The sequence below is a fragment of the Calonectris borealis genome, chromosome 3, assembly GCF_964195595.1.
Source record: "Calonectris borealis chromosome 3, bCalBor7.hap1.2, whole genome shotgun sequence".
Classification (NCBI taxonomy): domain Eukaryota; kingdom Metazoa; phylum Chordata; class Aves; order Procellariiformes; family Procellariidae; genus Calonectris; species Calonectris borealis.
In genome coordinates this window covers 66,535,818-66,549,929 of record NC_134314.1, presented here as the reverse complement: position 1 = coordinate 66,549,929, position 14,112 = coordinate 66,535,818, and the positions used below count along the sequence as shown (strand labels likewise).

The 14,112-nt window shown below is 35.2% G+C and overlaps 1 protein-coding gene across 21 annotated transcripts in view; it reads left to right on the top strand.

The window, feature by feature from the left end:
• The window catches only part of REPS1 (RALBP1 associated Eps domain containing 1), a 70,824-nt gene that overhangs the window by 35,424 nt on the left and 21,288 nt on the right, over positions 1 to 14,112 (top strand). For 10 of the 21 annotated variants that reach the window (XM_075145971.1, XM_075145965.1, XM_075145961.1 and 7 more), the window contains 5 exons: positions 1,993 to 2,120; positions 2,607 to 2,769; positions 3,078 to 3,141; positions 4,013 to 4,167; positions 10,121 to 10,260. In XM_075145971.1, coding sequence (XP_075002072.1) covers positions 1,993 to 2,120; positions 2,607 to 2,769; positions 3,078 to 3,141; positions 4,013 to 4,167; positions 10,121 to 10,260 — 650 coding nt within the window. The remainder of the gene's footprint in view (positions 1 to 1,992; positions 2,121 to 2,606; positions 2,770 to 3,077; positions 3,142 to 4,012; positions 4,168 to 10,120; positions 10,261 to 14,112) is intronic. The other 11 variants (XM_075145970.1, XM_075145968.1, XM_075145966.1 and 8 more) reach the window with 4 other exon arrangements.

The following is a 14,112-nucleotide window of genomic DNA, read 5'->3' as shown; positions in this document are numbered from 1 at the left end:
AGCCCTGTGCTGAGAGAGACTAGGTGGAGAGAGACTCTGAGCTTTTCTGCACGTTTCATTCTAGTGTTTTAGAGTTAGGCCAGCTACTGAAGAAGAACCCCAAGGCAAAAAACATTGTCAAACTCATTGCCTTTATTCTCAGCAATTTTGGATAAAGTCACTAGAAGCTCCAGGCCACATCAGGAGCTTCCAGAAGTGAAGGACAAATTTGGGAACAAAAGGAGTAGTTAATAGTGGCTTTTTATCTTAGTAAAGCTAACTTAAAAAAAAAACCCAAACAAAACAAAAAACCCAAAAAAGCCCCTTGGTATTATTCTTATATTTTTATGAAATTAAGAAATAATGTAACCTCTCCATTTTGTATATTTGACTTATCTCCTCCTTCAAAAAATCTCTCTCCCCTGGAAATCTCAATTTTTACTCTATGTAATGCAAGATTAAATGTGTTGTGCACAATTATGGCTGTTGTACATAGGAGAAGAGCAAAGATAAACCAGTTCTAAGCATTTCTCTCATTACTTTCTCCTAGGAAAAATGTCATTTATGGAATGAAAGAGTAATTGCATACTGCCAGATATTAAATAGCAATTTTGTATACTGACGATATTACTGTCACTTTAGATGTTAGCCCTCAGTGTTGCCTCACTGATTCTCAGATTTCCTTCACTCTGTTCACTGCAGATTGTGTACTAGTAGTGTCATCAGTCTCCAAGAACCTGAAATTGTTGATATTTGTCAGCTTCGTAAATAGATTACCTATATATAAATGGACTGTTTATAGCAATGTTTTTTAGTCAGCATCTTGACAATGAATTCTTGGGTTTTATTGCTTCAATTTAGATCTTAGTGTCAGGATTAAAATTATGATATTAATGTCATATTTCTTGTTTGTGGGTTGTGTGGAGAACTTACAGAAACTCACAAGAAGTTGACCTGCCTTTTAAAGGAAATCTACTTCTACATATGAAGCAGAAGTTCCTATCTAAATATGACTTCAACATATTTCAAGAGAAAGCATTTAGTTGTGCAAAAAGAGTAGATTAAAGCAATCAGTTTCACAACTGCTGTTTAGATTTAAGGAGTTCAGCATTTCTTTCAGGAGTCAAGGAGTAGAATGGATTCCTGGGATTCTTCTAGACTTGTTCTAGATGGTTTGTTTTCCCTCTGATCAGTGTTCCTTAAATTTTTAATTTGCAACTGCAATTTAAGAGAATTTTAAGGGTTTTGTACATAGAACAGTGGGTGGCCAAATCCTTCTATAGTTGCTTCATCATTATTTTAATATTAAGACGTTGACCATCAGCAGTACTTCAGCAGTAGATTATAACAAGGCACTGGGTGAATCTCAATTATTGTGTTCCAGATAGTTAATATACAGCAGATGTCAGCACTCTATAAGGATGCCTTTTATTATTCTTGGACTGTTTTTAAGCAACTGAGTTAAGTTAGTCTAGAAATAATTCAGAAAAAAACTTCTGTGCCAAAAAGCCTGATTCTTAAGAGGAATTTCTAAGGCCTTGTGCTTTGAGTGGTAAACTAAAACCTAAAAAAGAAAAAAAATTAATGATAATAAAGTTGCATGCTAATATCATATGCCACTTTTAAATAGCTGTTTGTCCATACATGTGTTGCTTGTTTCAATTAAGTGAAAATGTGGAGTATTAATTAACTCATTCAAAACCCACTATATGGGTAAAACCAAATTTAGATTTTACACATGTTGCAATAAGCTTGTTCCTCACTTCTGTCTTTTTAGTACAGATTTAAGCCAACCTAATGTGAAAATCTACAGGAGTGAATTGTCAGGAGGGGAACTTTGTCACCTTGGTGCAATTTGGTTTTCATTTTCTTCACCATTCTACAAGTGTGTATCTTTCTGACAGGAGCATGTGTTTCAGGATTTTTTTTTTTTTTTACTGCTTTCCATATCCATAGTTCTTACTCAGTTTTCAAGGTTGTCTTTTGAAAAGGAAATGTTTCTTCTACTTTCAGGCTCATCTACTTCTAGTGATCCCATATGGTCTGGCCATTCACCACCTCCCCATCAAGAAAATTGGGTCAGTTTTGCAGATACCCCACCAACCAGTGCTCTTTTAGCCATGCATCCTGCTTCTGTCCAGGTGTGACACTTTATTGGTATTTGATTTGCTTCATTCAGATTGATGTTGCAATCCTTTTTTTCTTTTTTCTTTTTTTTTTAATAATTTTCATTGCAGATGTTTACTGTGTATCTGTGCTGTAGTCTGTTCAGTGCTATTTACCCAACAGATACTTGTTTCATTGAGTTAACTTCATTTGGAATGATTAACTGAAAGCTACTAATTTAAAAAAGTCAACAATTATGACTTTAAAACATTTGTGTTTAGCTTTTTTGCATATGTGCCATACTTTTTTTTCTGCTTACATACCTGCAGTCATTCCTATCCTTATGTATCAGTGTGCAAAAATACCCTGTCATTATTCTGTAGATGCAATCTGCTGATAGTTTCCTGCAGTTTTTAAACTACTGTGAGATTTAACTATGCTTTATTTTTTGAAGGCAAGAAGTTGAGAATTCATAGAAGCATTTTAGGTAGATAATACTGAGGAAAAATATTTCATTTCAGGACCAGACAACAGTACGAACTGTAGCATCAGCTACAACAACAAATGAAATTCGTAGGCAATCAAGTAGTTATGATGACCCCTGGAAAATAACTGATGAACAAAGGCAGTATTATGTTAATCAGTTTAAAACCATTCAACCTGATCTAAATGGATTTATACCAGGTAAGTTAGTCTTTAAAAAATATAATTGTGGGTGCAGCAGATCTGTTACAAAGATTTTGTTGTTTACTTAGGTTTACATACCATTTTGAAGAAAGTTCTGCGTTTTACTGATAATGTTCTTGTAAAGTCCAATATAATTCAAGAAAGGACTTGAAACTAATTTGCCTTTTTCCTTTTTTTAACCCTAGTAATTAGTGCCATTTTTCCCAAAACCTTTGCTAAATAGCTCATCTCCTTTACTATAACTCTAAGTCTTCTAATGATTTAACTTGCTTTAAATATTAAAAATGGTTGTTGTAATTTTTCAGGATCTGCAGCTAAAGAATTTTTCACTAAGTCAAAACTACCTATTCTTGAACTTTCTCATATTTGGTAAGTGATGTGTCTTTATTTGGGATAATTATTTAGAAAGATGACAGCTATCTGGCAGTCATCTAATAATCTACTTACTAAAAGGTGTTATTAAGTGAAATTTCATTAGTACTCTAGTATGTTCAGTCCTACTCACATTTATGCCAATATTATTTTAGTGGGCTTTAACGGGTCTAGTCTGGCACTATTTACAAGGCATTTTGAGCTGTTGAAGAAATTTCAAACACTTCAGAGTAAGAAATAATTTATTTGAGGTTTTTATTGTTAAAGATGCATTTAAATTTAAAGAATTAATTCCTTATCTGTATTTATTTATTCAAGTCTAAGTAAGTTTAAGTGAAATGTACAGATGCAAATATTTTCAAATGTACTTAGTGGGACATGATGACAAATATAGGTTTGACTTGGTGCAAAGCTTGTATTTCATTGTATTCTAGAATTCATACTGCATCGTTGCATGCTATCATTAAATGGCTTACCTTGGCAGATTTGATCTTTCTTTCAGTGTAATGATTTCTAATTCAGGTATTTTCCTATTTAAAATAAATCACGTTGCCTCAGCACTATTATTTCTGTAGTATACTTTGCCAAAAATCTGAGGCCAATAATATTGTGTAGTACTGTCTTAAATGAGTTAAAAACCTGGACAGATAAAAGTGGGGTTAAATGATCTTTAAGCTCTAAGAAATGTTATTAATGAAGGCTCATCTTCTTTGAAGAATAAAGCATGTAACACTAATATGAAGTGTTTAATAGGTAAAATGAACTATGAACTGCATTTTTTGATCTTCCAAGTAGCACAACAGAAGTATGTCTTTTAGAAATAAAATAATCTTAAGAAATTTTATTTATACTAAGTTTTCCTTTTTAGGGAACTGTCAGATTTTGATAAAGATGGTGCACTGACATTAGATGAGTTCTGTGCTGCCTTTCATCTGGTAGTTGCTAGGAAGAATGGGTATGATTTGCCAGAGAAGTTACCTGAAAGTTTAATGCCCAAACTGATTGATTTGGAAGACTCAACAGGTAAGACATGCTTCAACACAAATTTCACTATTTTCAAATGATGGTATAGTTGAGGTTACAGTATATCAGCAGATACTTATAGGTTTGTATGAGCATAACGCATTAGTCAGTATGAAGTAAAGCAACATGCAGTTTTTAGAAATCGTAATCATTGCTCAGAGCTAATCTGAGCACATACGTATTTCTGTACAGGGAGATGTTATTTAGGAACAGTACACATATTGACTGTTACATTTGGAAATACTGCCTCCTTTAAAGGTTAGGGAAAACAAGATTGTCAGAGTATGGATTTTATTCACTATCAGCTATTGTATTCCAAATTCCCAATCCAGCTATGCTTCAAACTTGCTTTCAAATGAATATGCTTTCTCTTCACTCTCATTTCTGAAAATACGTCATGAGTTTCTAAGCCTTGAAGGTACTTTTAAAATATTCCCAGATTCAATGCTGGAGGTAGGACTGTGTAGTTTAAAAGTACAGGATTGGTAGCACAGACTTTTTTTAATTCTACTCCTGACTTGACAGCAGGATTTATCCTCCATTGCTTTGGCACCTAGTCTTTCTGTGCATAGTCCTTTATCTTTTGTTGTGGTTTAACCCCAGCTGGCAACTAAGCCCCACCCAGCTGCTCGCTCACTCCCCCCCGGTGGGATGGGGGAGAGAATCGGAAGGGTAAAAGTGAGAAAACTCGTGGGTTGAGATACAGACAGTTTAATAGGGAAAGCAAGAGCCGCGCACGCAAGCAAAGTAAAACAAGGAATTCATTTGCTACTTCCCATCGGCAGGCAGGTGTTCAGCCATCTCCGTCACATGTAACGGTGACTTGGGAAGACAAATGCCATCACTCATCCCCTTCCTTCTTCTTCCCCCAGCTTTATATGCTGAGCATGACGTCATATGGTATGGAATACCTCATTGGCCAGTTGGGTTAGTTGTCCTGACTATGCTCCCTCCCAGCTGCTTGTGCACCTGGCAGAGCATGGGAAGCTGAAATGTCCTTGACTATGTAAACACTACTTAGCAACAACTAAAACATCAGTGTGTTATCAACATTATTCTCATATTAAATCCAAAACACAGCACTATACCAGCTACTAGGAAGAAAATTAATTCTGTCCCAGCCAAAACCAAGACACCTTTGGATGCTCCCAGATAAGCCATTGAATGTATGAGTTCTGCTTGTTAATATGTGCCAAAAACTCAGTCCCCTAACTGAAAAGCAAACTACCGTTCCATGTAAAAGTGGTGTTTAAAAACAGGATGCTTGTGGCCATCTTTCTTTTTTATTTTAAAACAGATAAAGGAAACAATATTTTAAAACTGCTTAAAATACTTTTTAACAAGCAGTCTTTGCTTGGAAAGTCAGGTTATACCATGGGTTCACAGGTACTATGATTTCCTAGAATTTCAGTTCTTTTTACTAAATACTTCAAAGGGGATCTCTTCATACTGTGTTTGTAAGATGTCAGAGACTTTCATCTGACAATTATTGATGAGTTCTTAAGCTAGATACTGTGGCTCTTACTACCTCTGCTTTAATAATTAAACCATTTTTTGTGGGAGTAGCTTGGCTCCTCAAAGAACCTTTCCAACGGCAGTCAGCTGCAACTGAAGTGTTTTTAGTATGAGTAAGCATTTTACTATGACAAAGATATTCATAAGAAATATCTACAATTGGGTGAATACCTATTAAGTATCTGAAACGTATTCATTCTGTCTATTTTTGTGTTAAGGGGATGGCCAAGCAAAAATCTTGATAGGAAATGAAGTGAAATTTATTTGTATAAAACATTGTTAGTTTTTGAAAAAAAAAAAAAACAACCAACAACTATACCTCTACCTGATCTTCTACAGCCTTTATTGGTAGTAGATTTCAAGGCTTTTATTGTTTAACTGGAGTTGTCTAGAAACTTTATAAATTGGACATTAAACCAAAAAGTGTTATGTGTATGTTTATTGTTCTTATTTTACAGGCAACTTTGTTAATATAAAACTTTGAGTTATTTTCATGAGGTACAAAGTGGTCTTTAAATTTGAGGAAAAACTACTTTTAAAAGTATTAAAAAAAAAAAAAGTTTTTCCCTCTGGTATCAAAGGGAAATTACCCTGTTCTAGTGAATGTTAAAAGGTTGCCATGCTGTGTAAGCTGTTCTGCTTGGTACTTGATTCTGCTGTTATTAATAGCTACAATGAAAAGTGATAGTTCTTGCAAACTTGTTGAGTTTTATCCAATTAACTGTTTTTGGTTTTGGTTTTTTGGTGTTTTTTTTTTTTTTAATTTGGGCCTCCAGCATTGGAAATAGCAAATCTTGTCTAGTACATAACATGATTTATCACCAAAACTTGTATGTTGAATAAAAGACTTTAGGAGAACTTATTGACTTGACTATAGTTTCACTTGTAGTTACAACAGTCCAAATCTCCAGTATACATTTACTATTTTAATCTAAATTAGAAGTTACTCATAGGTCTACGTGCAGACTAATGTGCATATTAAATTACATGGATTCAACTTAAGGACTGTAAAACAGCCTAGAAAGATCAACCAGTTAAATTTCTGTAATAATTTTTTCTTTTTAGTTCCCATAAAAGCTGTATTTCAATAAAGCTTGCTTCCAACAGCCTTCTTGGAAATAGAAACTGTAAAGTATGGCATTAGAGTGTCTTTTTGAGTGCACTTTTTTCATGGGATACAACTTTCTCAAAGAAAGAAATTGTTAGTGATCTTCTGCTGACTGAAGTCTCAGGGTGAATAACATGCTTTCAAACTGTTCAAAAAGGTGAATTACTTGAATGTCTTTTTAAACCAATGTGCAAGATGGTTAACAATAATTTTAAAAGTGGTAACAATACCGTTATTAATTCTGTTCTTTTGTTAGAAACTTTCCCTTTGATCTTCCATGCTTCTGCCCTGCTCTTGAAACTTGCTGTCTCTTTCCATTTTGACTTCTGAACTAGTGGCCAGCAGAAAGAAATGTAAAGGCTCCCTGCACCCTATGTCTCTGTTCAGACAGAGGGAGAGAAGAACCCTTGTGGTCTACTCTAGCAGCCTCTCCCTCATCAGCCGCTGTGAATCTACTATGTGACCAACTGTCACAAACCTGTTAACATATTGGCCTTGTCTTACATCTGGTTTCGTGATCAGGGATATGTATTTCTCTCACATGACATAGACCTATTGTATAATAAGGCATTTATATAGTTGGTCATTTTTCTGGTATAGCACTATGCTCCTACAGAATTTTAATAGAAAAAAATGTCAGATGAGGTGCTGGTATCTTTCTGCTGACTAGGAATAGAAATGAGGTGGTTTAAGTTCTTAGAATAATGTGGTAATTCTACAATACCTTTGAATGGTTTTAGTATTTTGAATTGGATCGTATACCTCAAAGAATTATTTGGATTGCAGCAGCTGCACTTAAGATTTCACATTGTGTTGTGGTATTTGTAGATAGATAATGTCAGCTCTTCAGAATGAGCAAGATCTGTCTGCGTAAGAACAGCCTGTAGAAGAAAACTGCAGTGAATGAAAATGGGAGCATGAAGTCAGGCAGTTGTGCAAATACTTCTTTAAGTGCTTATACATTTATTTTATGAATTGAATACTGTTGATAGCATCTGCATCTGTCTTGGCAGAATTTATGATCTGCAGCTGAAGAGAGTACTAGTCTCACTTCCTATTGTGTAAATAAATGTGAATATTTTTCTTTAAACTCAATTTTATCTCAGTTAGTAAAAGCTACCAACCTTTTACAAAACTCAGAGCAAGTTTTGCTTTTCTGTGAATTTGTTTTTTGTTTGGACTGCTGCAACAATGCCATTGCTTTGTAAGAAAAAGAATCTGCCATGCTTTGTGCCTTACACAACTTAATTACTTTAACTCCCGAAGTTTTCCATAGGTGTCTTACGCATATTTGCAAAATTCCATGAATTACAGGTGGCTGCGTAGTCTATCCACAGCAGTTTTCAGCCTTATCTTTTGACCTTGTGTTTATTTAGCACTAGTAGTTAGTTCAGTTATCTAGCGCACCACTGTGGAAATGAGGATTTTGAGTGGTTTTCTTAACTCAGAAAATTCCTATTCATATTACACTTGAGAGCAATTGATATGCAATATGCATCCCCAAAACATTACCACTGGCATATTTTGAACTTAGTATATTATTTTGTGTACAATGACCACAGCATGTCATCTTGACTACTTGGTGACATCATTGGGCCTGTAAATACCAGCTTGATGTAGCCTGTTTTTTATTGCCAGATGCTTTTTGCCTGAAGCAGGTATTAGATGCAGTTTCTATCTTGAATAGTTTGTAAAGCCATTTTCCGTAAAGGACAGTAGTAGAAGATGCTAGATGCTGGGCACAGTTTTGGGAACATTGAGTCTCAACCTGATGCCTGAGTATTTACAGGAAGTTTACAAGACCTTTGAAAATTTGATGAGTTACTGGTTTCTTTGTGTGTCTTTTTTCATGTCAGTAGCACCTCAGCCTTCCCTCACCTCCACATGGGACAATTAATTTCTTTCTGAACTTCGCTGTTTTGGCTATTCTTTTTAGGCGGTGCCTCTTGCTATCCCCAGCAGCACTTTGGAGACAATAATGGATTGTTGTTGGTTTTCAAGGGTGCAGTTGGTCACTATTGACTATTCAAGTGTTTCCAGTTCAAACGTTTTGTTGGTGCCAGTTTTACACCACCACACACACATGCCTCCTCCATTCCCACATGCCACACAGCTCAGTTTGACACTGGATTTGTTATGTGTTTCTTCTGAATGGAAGACGGCAGACAGAATATTGAGCTGTCGTAGCAGAAGAGCAGACTACAGAGTTCAACTCTTCAGGAGCCTGAAACCAGACCTTTTTATAAATTTTAATCAATTTTTGGTACAGTGTATCACACATTCTTGTGGCAGTTGTCTTCAATCACTTATCTGTTAAGCAGTTCTTATAAATGGTAATTTAGTTAAGCCATCTTTCCTCTTGTGCAGTATTTTGTCTTGTTCAGAGTTCTAATTCTTTGGACTACAAACATCTTGTTAATATGTCTAGTTACTTATCAGTCACTCTTTCAACTGTTCCTGTTACTTACATTACACATTTGTGATCTGAACTTCAGTTTTTTGAGGCTTTCAAGGCATTGCTTTAGCTTGTATTGCAGTGTCTAGCAAAGTAGAAGACACTGTAAGCAGGATTTTACTGTGTTATGCAGAATGCTTAATCTGCTGTTCAGATTTATTTTACTCAATTCTCTTATAGTTTGAACAGAACAAAAATAAGTGTGCTGCATCATGAAAATTTGTACAGCTCTGAAGGAGGAGTGCTTCTGCAAGGGACTGTACTTGCTGAAAGCTCAGGGAGAACTGAAGTAACAGTAACAATGTACAGTTGCAACATGACAGCTGCTAGACTTGTTCAATTTGCAAAATGTAGTGAATGGGAACACCATTGTTTTAGTAAGGAGGCTTAAAACTTGAAATATTCTTTGGGGAATAATCTAAGGGAATGGTTTTCGTATTTTGGGTTTGTGCTTGCATTGGTATACTGGTTTTGCTTTAACCTTTCATATAAGGAAGTATTTTATTCTGTAAGATAAACTTCTCAGTGCTGGATTTGATGTAATAAACATCAGTGTGAAGTTATTTTCTCATGATGTAAGAATGAATTATATTTATTTCTACATGTAATCAAAATCTAAAAATGCTATTCAAAACTCAAAAGTACCAGGACATAGTATGGTACAGTGTCATCTTCAAGGTCCATTTTTTTAGAAAGATCCTCAAAATAAGAGTAGCACCTGATAAGTAATATATTTGACTTGAATGAATGTTTTTTGTCTGCTGCTAAGTATTTATTTGGAGAAGATGAAACCAAAGGGTACTTTGCACTTTCCATGAGATGTGAGCAGCTCTTCTGAGAATAAACTGAATGCAATTCATGATTTTGGTTTATAGTGATTCCTGTCATTTCAGAAGTTGGGGAACAGACTGGTGAGGTAGGTTACTCCAGCTCTCCAGCAGAAGCACCTCCAAGCAAGTCTCCATCAATGCCATCCCTAAACCAGACCTGGCCAGAATTGAATCAGAGCAGTGAGGTTAGCACTTCTATTTAAGAGTTATTTCATTGCCAGTCAATAAATAAATTGTGTATGCATCCATAATTCATCATAAGTGGATTGTTGATCACAAATTGTGAAAAAGTTCAACAAGACAATAGACACAGGAAGGTTCTACATATGTTAAACTGTAAAAAAGGTAATATTTTCCTTCTGATTTTTCTATCTCATTATAAGATGAGCTACTGTTTGAAATTTTGTCATTAATGGTAATTAAGCTTTATATTAATCACAAAATGATCTCATATTGTTTATTGGAGAAGTTGAATTCATTCTTGATTTTTTTTCTTTTAGGGTGGGTTTTTGGTTGGGTTTTTGATACCTCTGAAGGGCTTTTATAGCCAACACTTTTGCAAAACTTCAAAATAAATTTCTGACGGATCTGGACATTGAGACTTATTGCTGGAGATTATTTTACCCTGAAATATAAAATATCTCACCAGTAATGTAGAGAAGTCATAGCTCTGGGTTTGTTTCAGAAGCAGAGACTCAAAGTTGAATCTGAAGCCAACCGCTGGCTGAATTTATTTACATTTTAAATTTTTGCTGTTATGTACTGCTGCTTTATCATCCTTTACCATACATATTTGCTGTATAAGCAGTCTTATATAGTAAAGCTGTATTTTGTCAGAATTTGAAACTGAAGTTACAGTTACCAAACAGGATTTTTTTTTCTTGCAAATGTAAGGGATTGATTCCTAGAGTTTTTCTTGTTGCTTTGTTTTAACATTTTTGCCTTTGTGACTTAGAATAAAACAATGTTTTATTCTGAGAGCTACTTCAGAGACTCAGATGAGTTCCTGACTGCAACCATACTACAAAGATGATGTAGGCTTATTTTTCATTATAAGGGGGAGAAAAAGGGAAAGAGTTTTTTATGGCTTTCTTCTTTCTTCATTAGGCTTCAAGTGAATAGAGGGTTGGTAGTAAAAGATTTGGACAAACCAAAGGAGAGTCAGTATGAAACAGAAAATAAGCAAATTTTTAGGATTAAAGTTAGGAGCAGAGGAAACTTTCTTAGTCTTTCAGGAGGAAGGACTTTGTAAAGTCTGCTATTCCTTTTAAGGGCAAATGCTAGCCTCACGGTGATGTCCGTACCAGATAAAAAATGTAGGAAATGATTTAGTGATTCTTAGTTGTTCTATTTGACAGAGGGACTCTTAGACCGCTGATAGGAAGCTATGTTTTAGAAGGGAGGTGAGCAGATATTCAGTTGTTGCTGAAAAGCTGCAAATGTCTGCAACTGTATTAAAATTTGCATTGATACATTCCTTCATGTTTGCAATAAAGATTTAATAAGCTAATCATTTGGTAAGCTGCATCATAATTGAACAGATTCCTTCAGTGTCCAATGCAACTCAAACCAATTGAATTGGATAATTGTACTAGTGGAACAAAGTTAATGACAATTCTCTATCAGCCAAAATCTTGTCTTACAAAACTGACTTTGTCCATTCAGATAGATAATGTGGTATTTTCTTTCTGAAAATCTACTAAAACTTTTAAGAGGTTTGGAAAAGTTCTCACGCTAAATATACTACCAAATACTAACTATACTAAAATAAGAGTTGAACATTTATTAAATGTTAAGAGTTTTTTGTTCTAACACAAAGGAATTTCTTACTTCTCAGCTATATTGCTGTGCATGCTTCTTGCTCCTCAGCCTTTTCTTTTCAGCATGAGTCAGGTCAAAGTCCTCAAGGTTTTAATGCCGTGGAAAAAATTTTGGTATTCCTGCAGGCACCAGTCTAATTTTTTCCTCTTTGAACCTCTTACAACTGTCATCAACAAACGAATTTCTTAAAAAAACTATGCATCTTTGGATTATCTGCCTTTCCAGGCAGTTTCATCCCCGTTAATTTCAAAACTGTTGGTTACTCTGTTCTTTCTAGCTCATAGTTGATTTTTAGACTCCAGTTCCAGGCTCAGTTACTGTAAACTCACAGGTGTGGACCCAAGGCATCAATCTCAAACTTCAGAATAAAGAGCACCATGAAAATCCACCTAACTCTGGATACTACATGCTTCACATTCTTATCTCCTCAGTCATCACTTCTTTCTCACTTCAGACATCTTTTCCACCCAGTCTCAAGGCTGAGCACTTAGTTCTGAGAGCTTAAAAAAAATTGAAAAGCCTATTCATGTTTTGTTGAAAAGAGTCTAGTGTCATATGGTCATATTAGCTGTGACACAGATACGGAGATTTGCTTTTGAGTTCACAACTTGTTTGAAATGTCTTGGTGTTCTTTTAGTAACAGTTCAGGTTGTTGTGAGTTTTAGTTTTTAATTAACCTTTCGAAAGTATTTTTGAAAGATTTTTGCAAGTCTGAAAGACAAGTATTTTAGTTTCAGCTAGTGGGAGTTTTATCCTAGCTAATCAGTTGTAGTGTCAATGCTCTTAAACCTTGCACAGAGTTTGAGATGCAGTCCAGTAGATCCTTAATATATGTAGCTTTCTATTAACCAGGGAATTAGCAGTAACTAGCTTCTGGTAGTATTTCAGGATGGAGCACAAACAGCATATTCCCCAGAGCAGTCAGGAGCTGTTGGTGTTCATTGTCTGTGCCCAGCTAGGGAGCCTGAGGACAAGTAATAAATGTCCTGCAGTTTGGCTTCAGAGGAGTAGAATAAGAGGTAAATTCAGCATCCACCTCTAAAAAATAATATTTTAGCATTGACCTTAAATATAACATAGATGCTGTATGCCTTTATGGAAGTTTTGAAAAATTAAGAAATTATTTCTGTAATTGGATGTTCTGTTTGCCAGTCTCACCAGTAACTTTGAAGCCACTGGCCAAATCAAGTTTAAAAGGGTAGTGGTAGTCCTAAAATAAATAGTGCATGTTTTATGAAAATGAGCAGCTGTGTAAATGCAAGAGGCCAAATCAGGGGAAAGACTGGCAAGAACTTGGCCATTAAGTTTCTGACTTAGTAAAAAGCGGCTTACTCAACATCTTTGTGTAGCTCCAAACTACTTCCAATGCTGCCTCTTCACGAAGGCGTGGAGTGACACAGAGATGAACTGTTTAATATGGGGAGTGGGAGAGAGCAGTTAGGAAGGAGAAACCTTACATCCTTACTAAAAAGGTTATTTAGATTCTGTCTATGAAGGGGGTAGTTTTGTGTGTTTAAAACAAACAGACAAAAAACAACAAAAAAAATCCACCCCGAAAAAAACCCATATGAACAGTATCCCATAATCTTTGTCTTAACATAAAGTTTGAAATGAGGAGGTAAGGCTCTGTCTCTACAAGGAGCAGCACCATGCACGAAAGCAGTTACAAATTTGGTTGATCTCTTTCTGAATTTCAGCTGATTGAAAACAGTTATTTAGGAATTTCCATAAAGAGTTACTTCTGAAATAACTGTTTTAGACTAGGTTCACATACAGGCCATTCACTGAATATAGTTCGGTGTAGAGGAGGGTATGAGATTAGGTTGACTAGCACCATATGGTTTGTCCTGTATCTTCTGGAATCATTTACATTGATTTGCCTGTAGAGATGAGGCAAGAATATTGATTTGTTTTCACAACTATACTAACATCGTTTTTGTCAAATTTTCTAGGCATTAAAAATTTTGTATTTGTAATTTTTGTTGTAGTGTTTGAAACTTGGTTAGTATTTACTTGTTATTTTACCAAAATAAAACAAGTTTAGCATTCCTATTGTGATTTGTGATCTGTTTTCTGGATCACAGACTAATTTTATGTACTTTGGTACTTTGTTGATCCAGGTGTGGCTGTAGCTTGACTTACTAAGCATGAGGACTCTTGACAACCATGTATGATACAGCATGCCTATATCTTATAAAATTGTTCAGAGATTGACT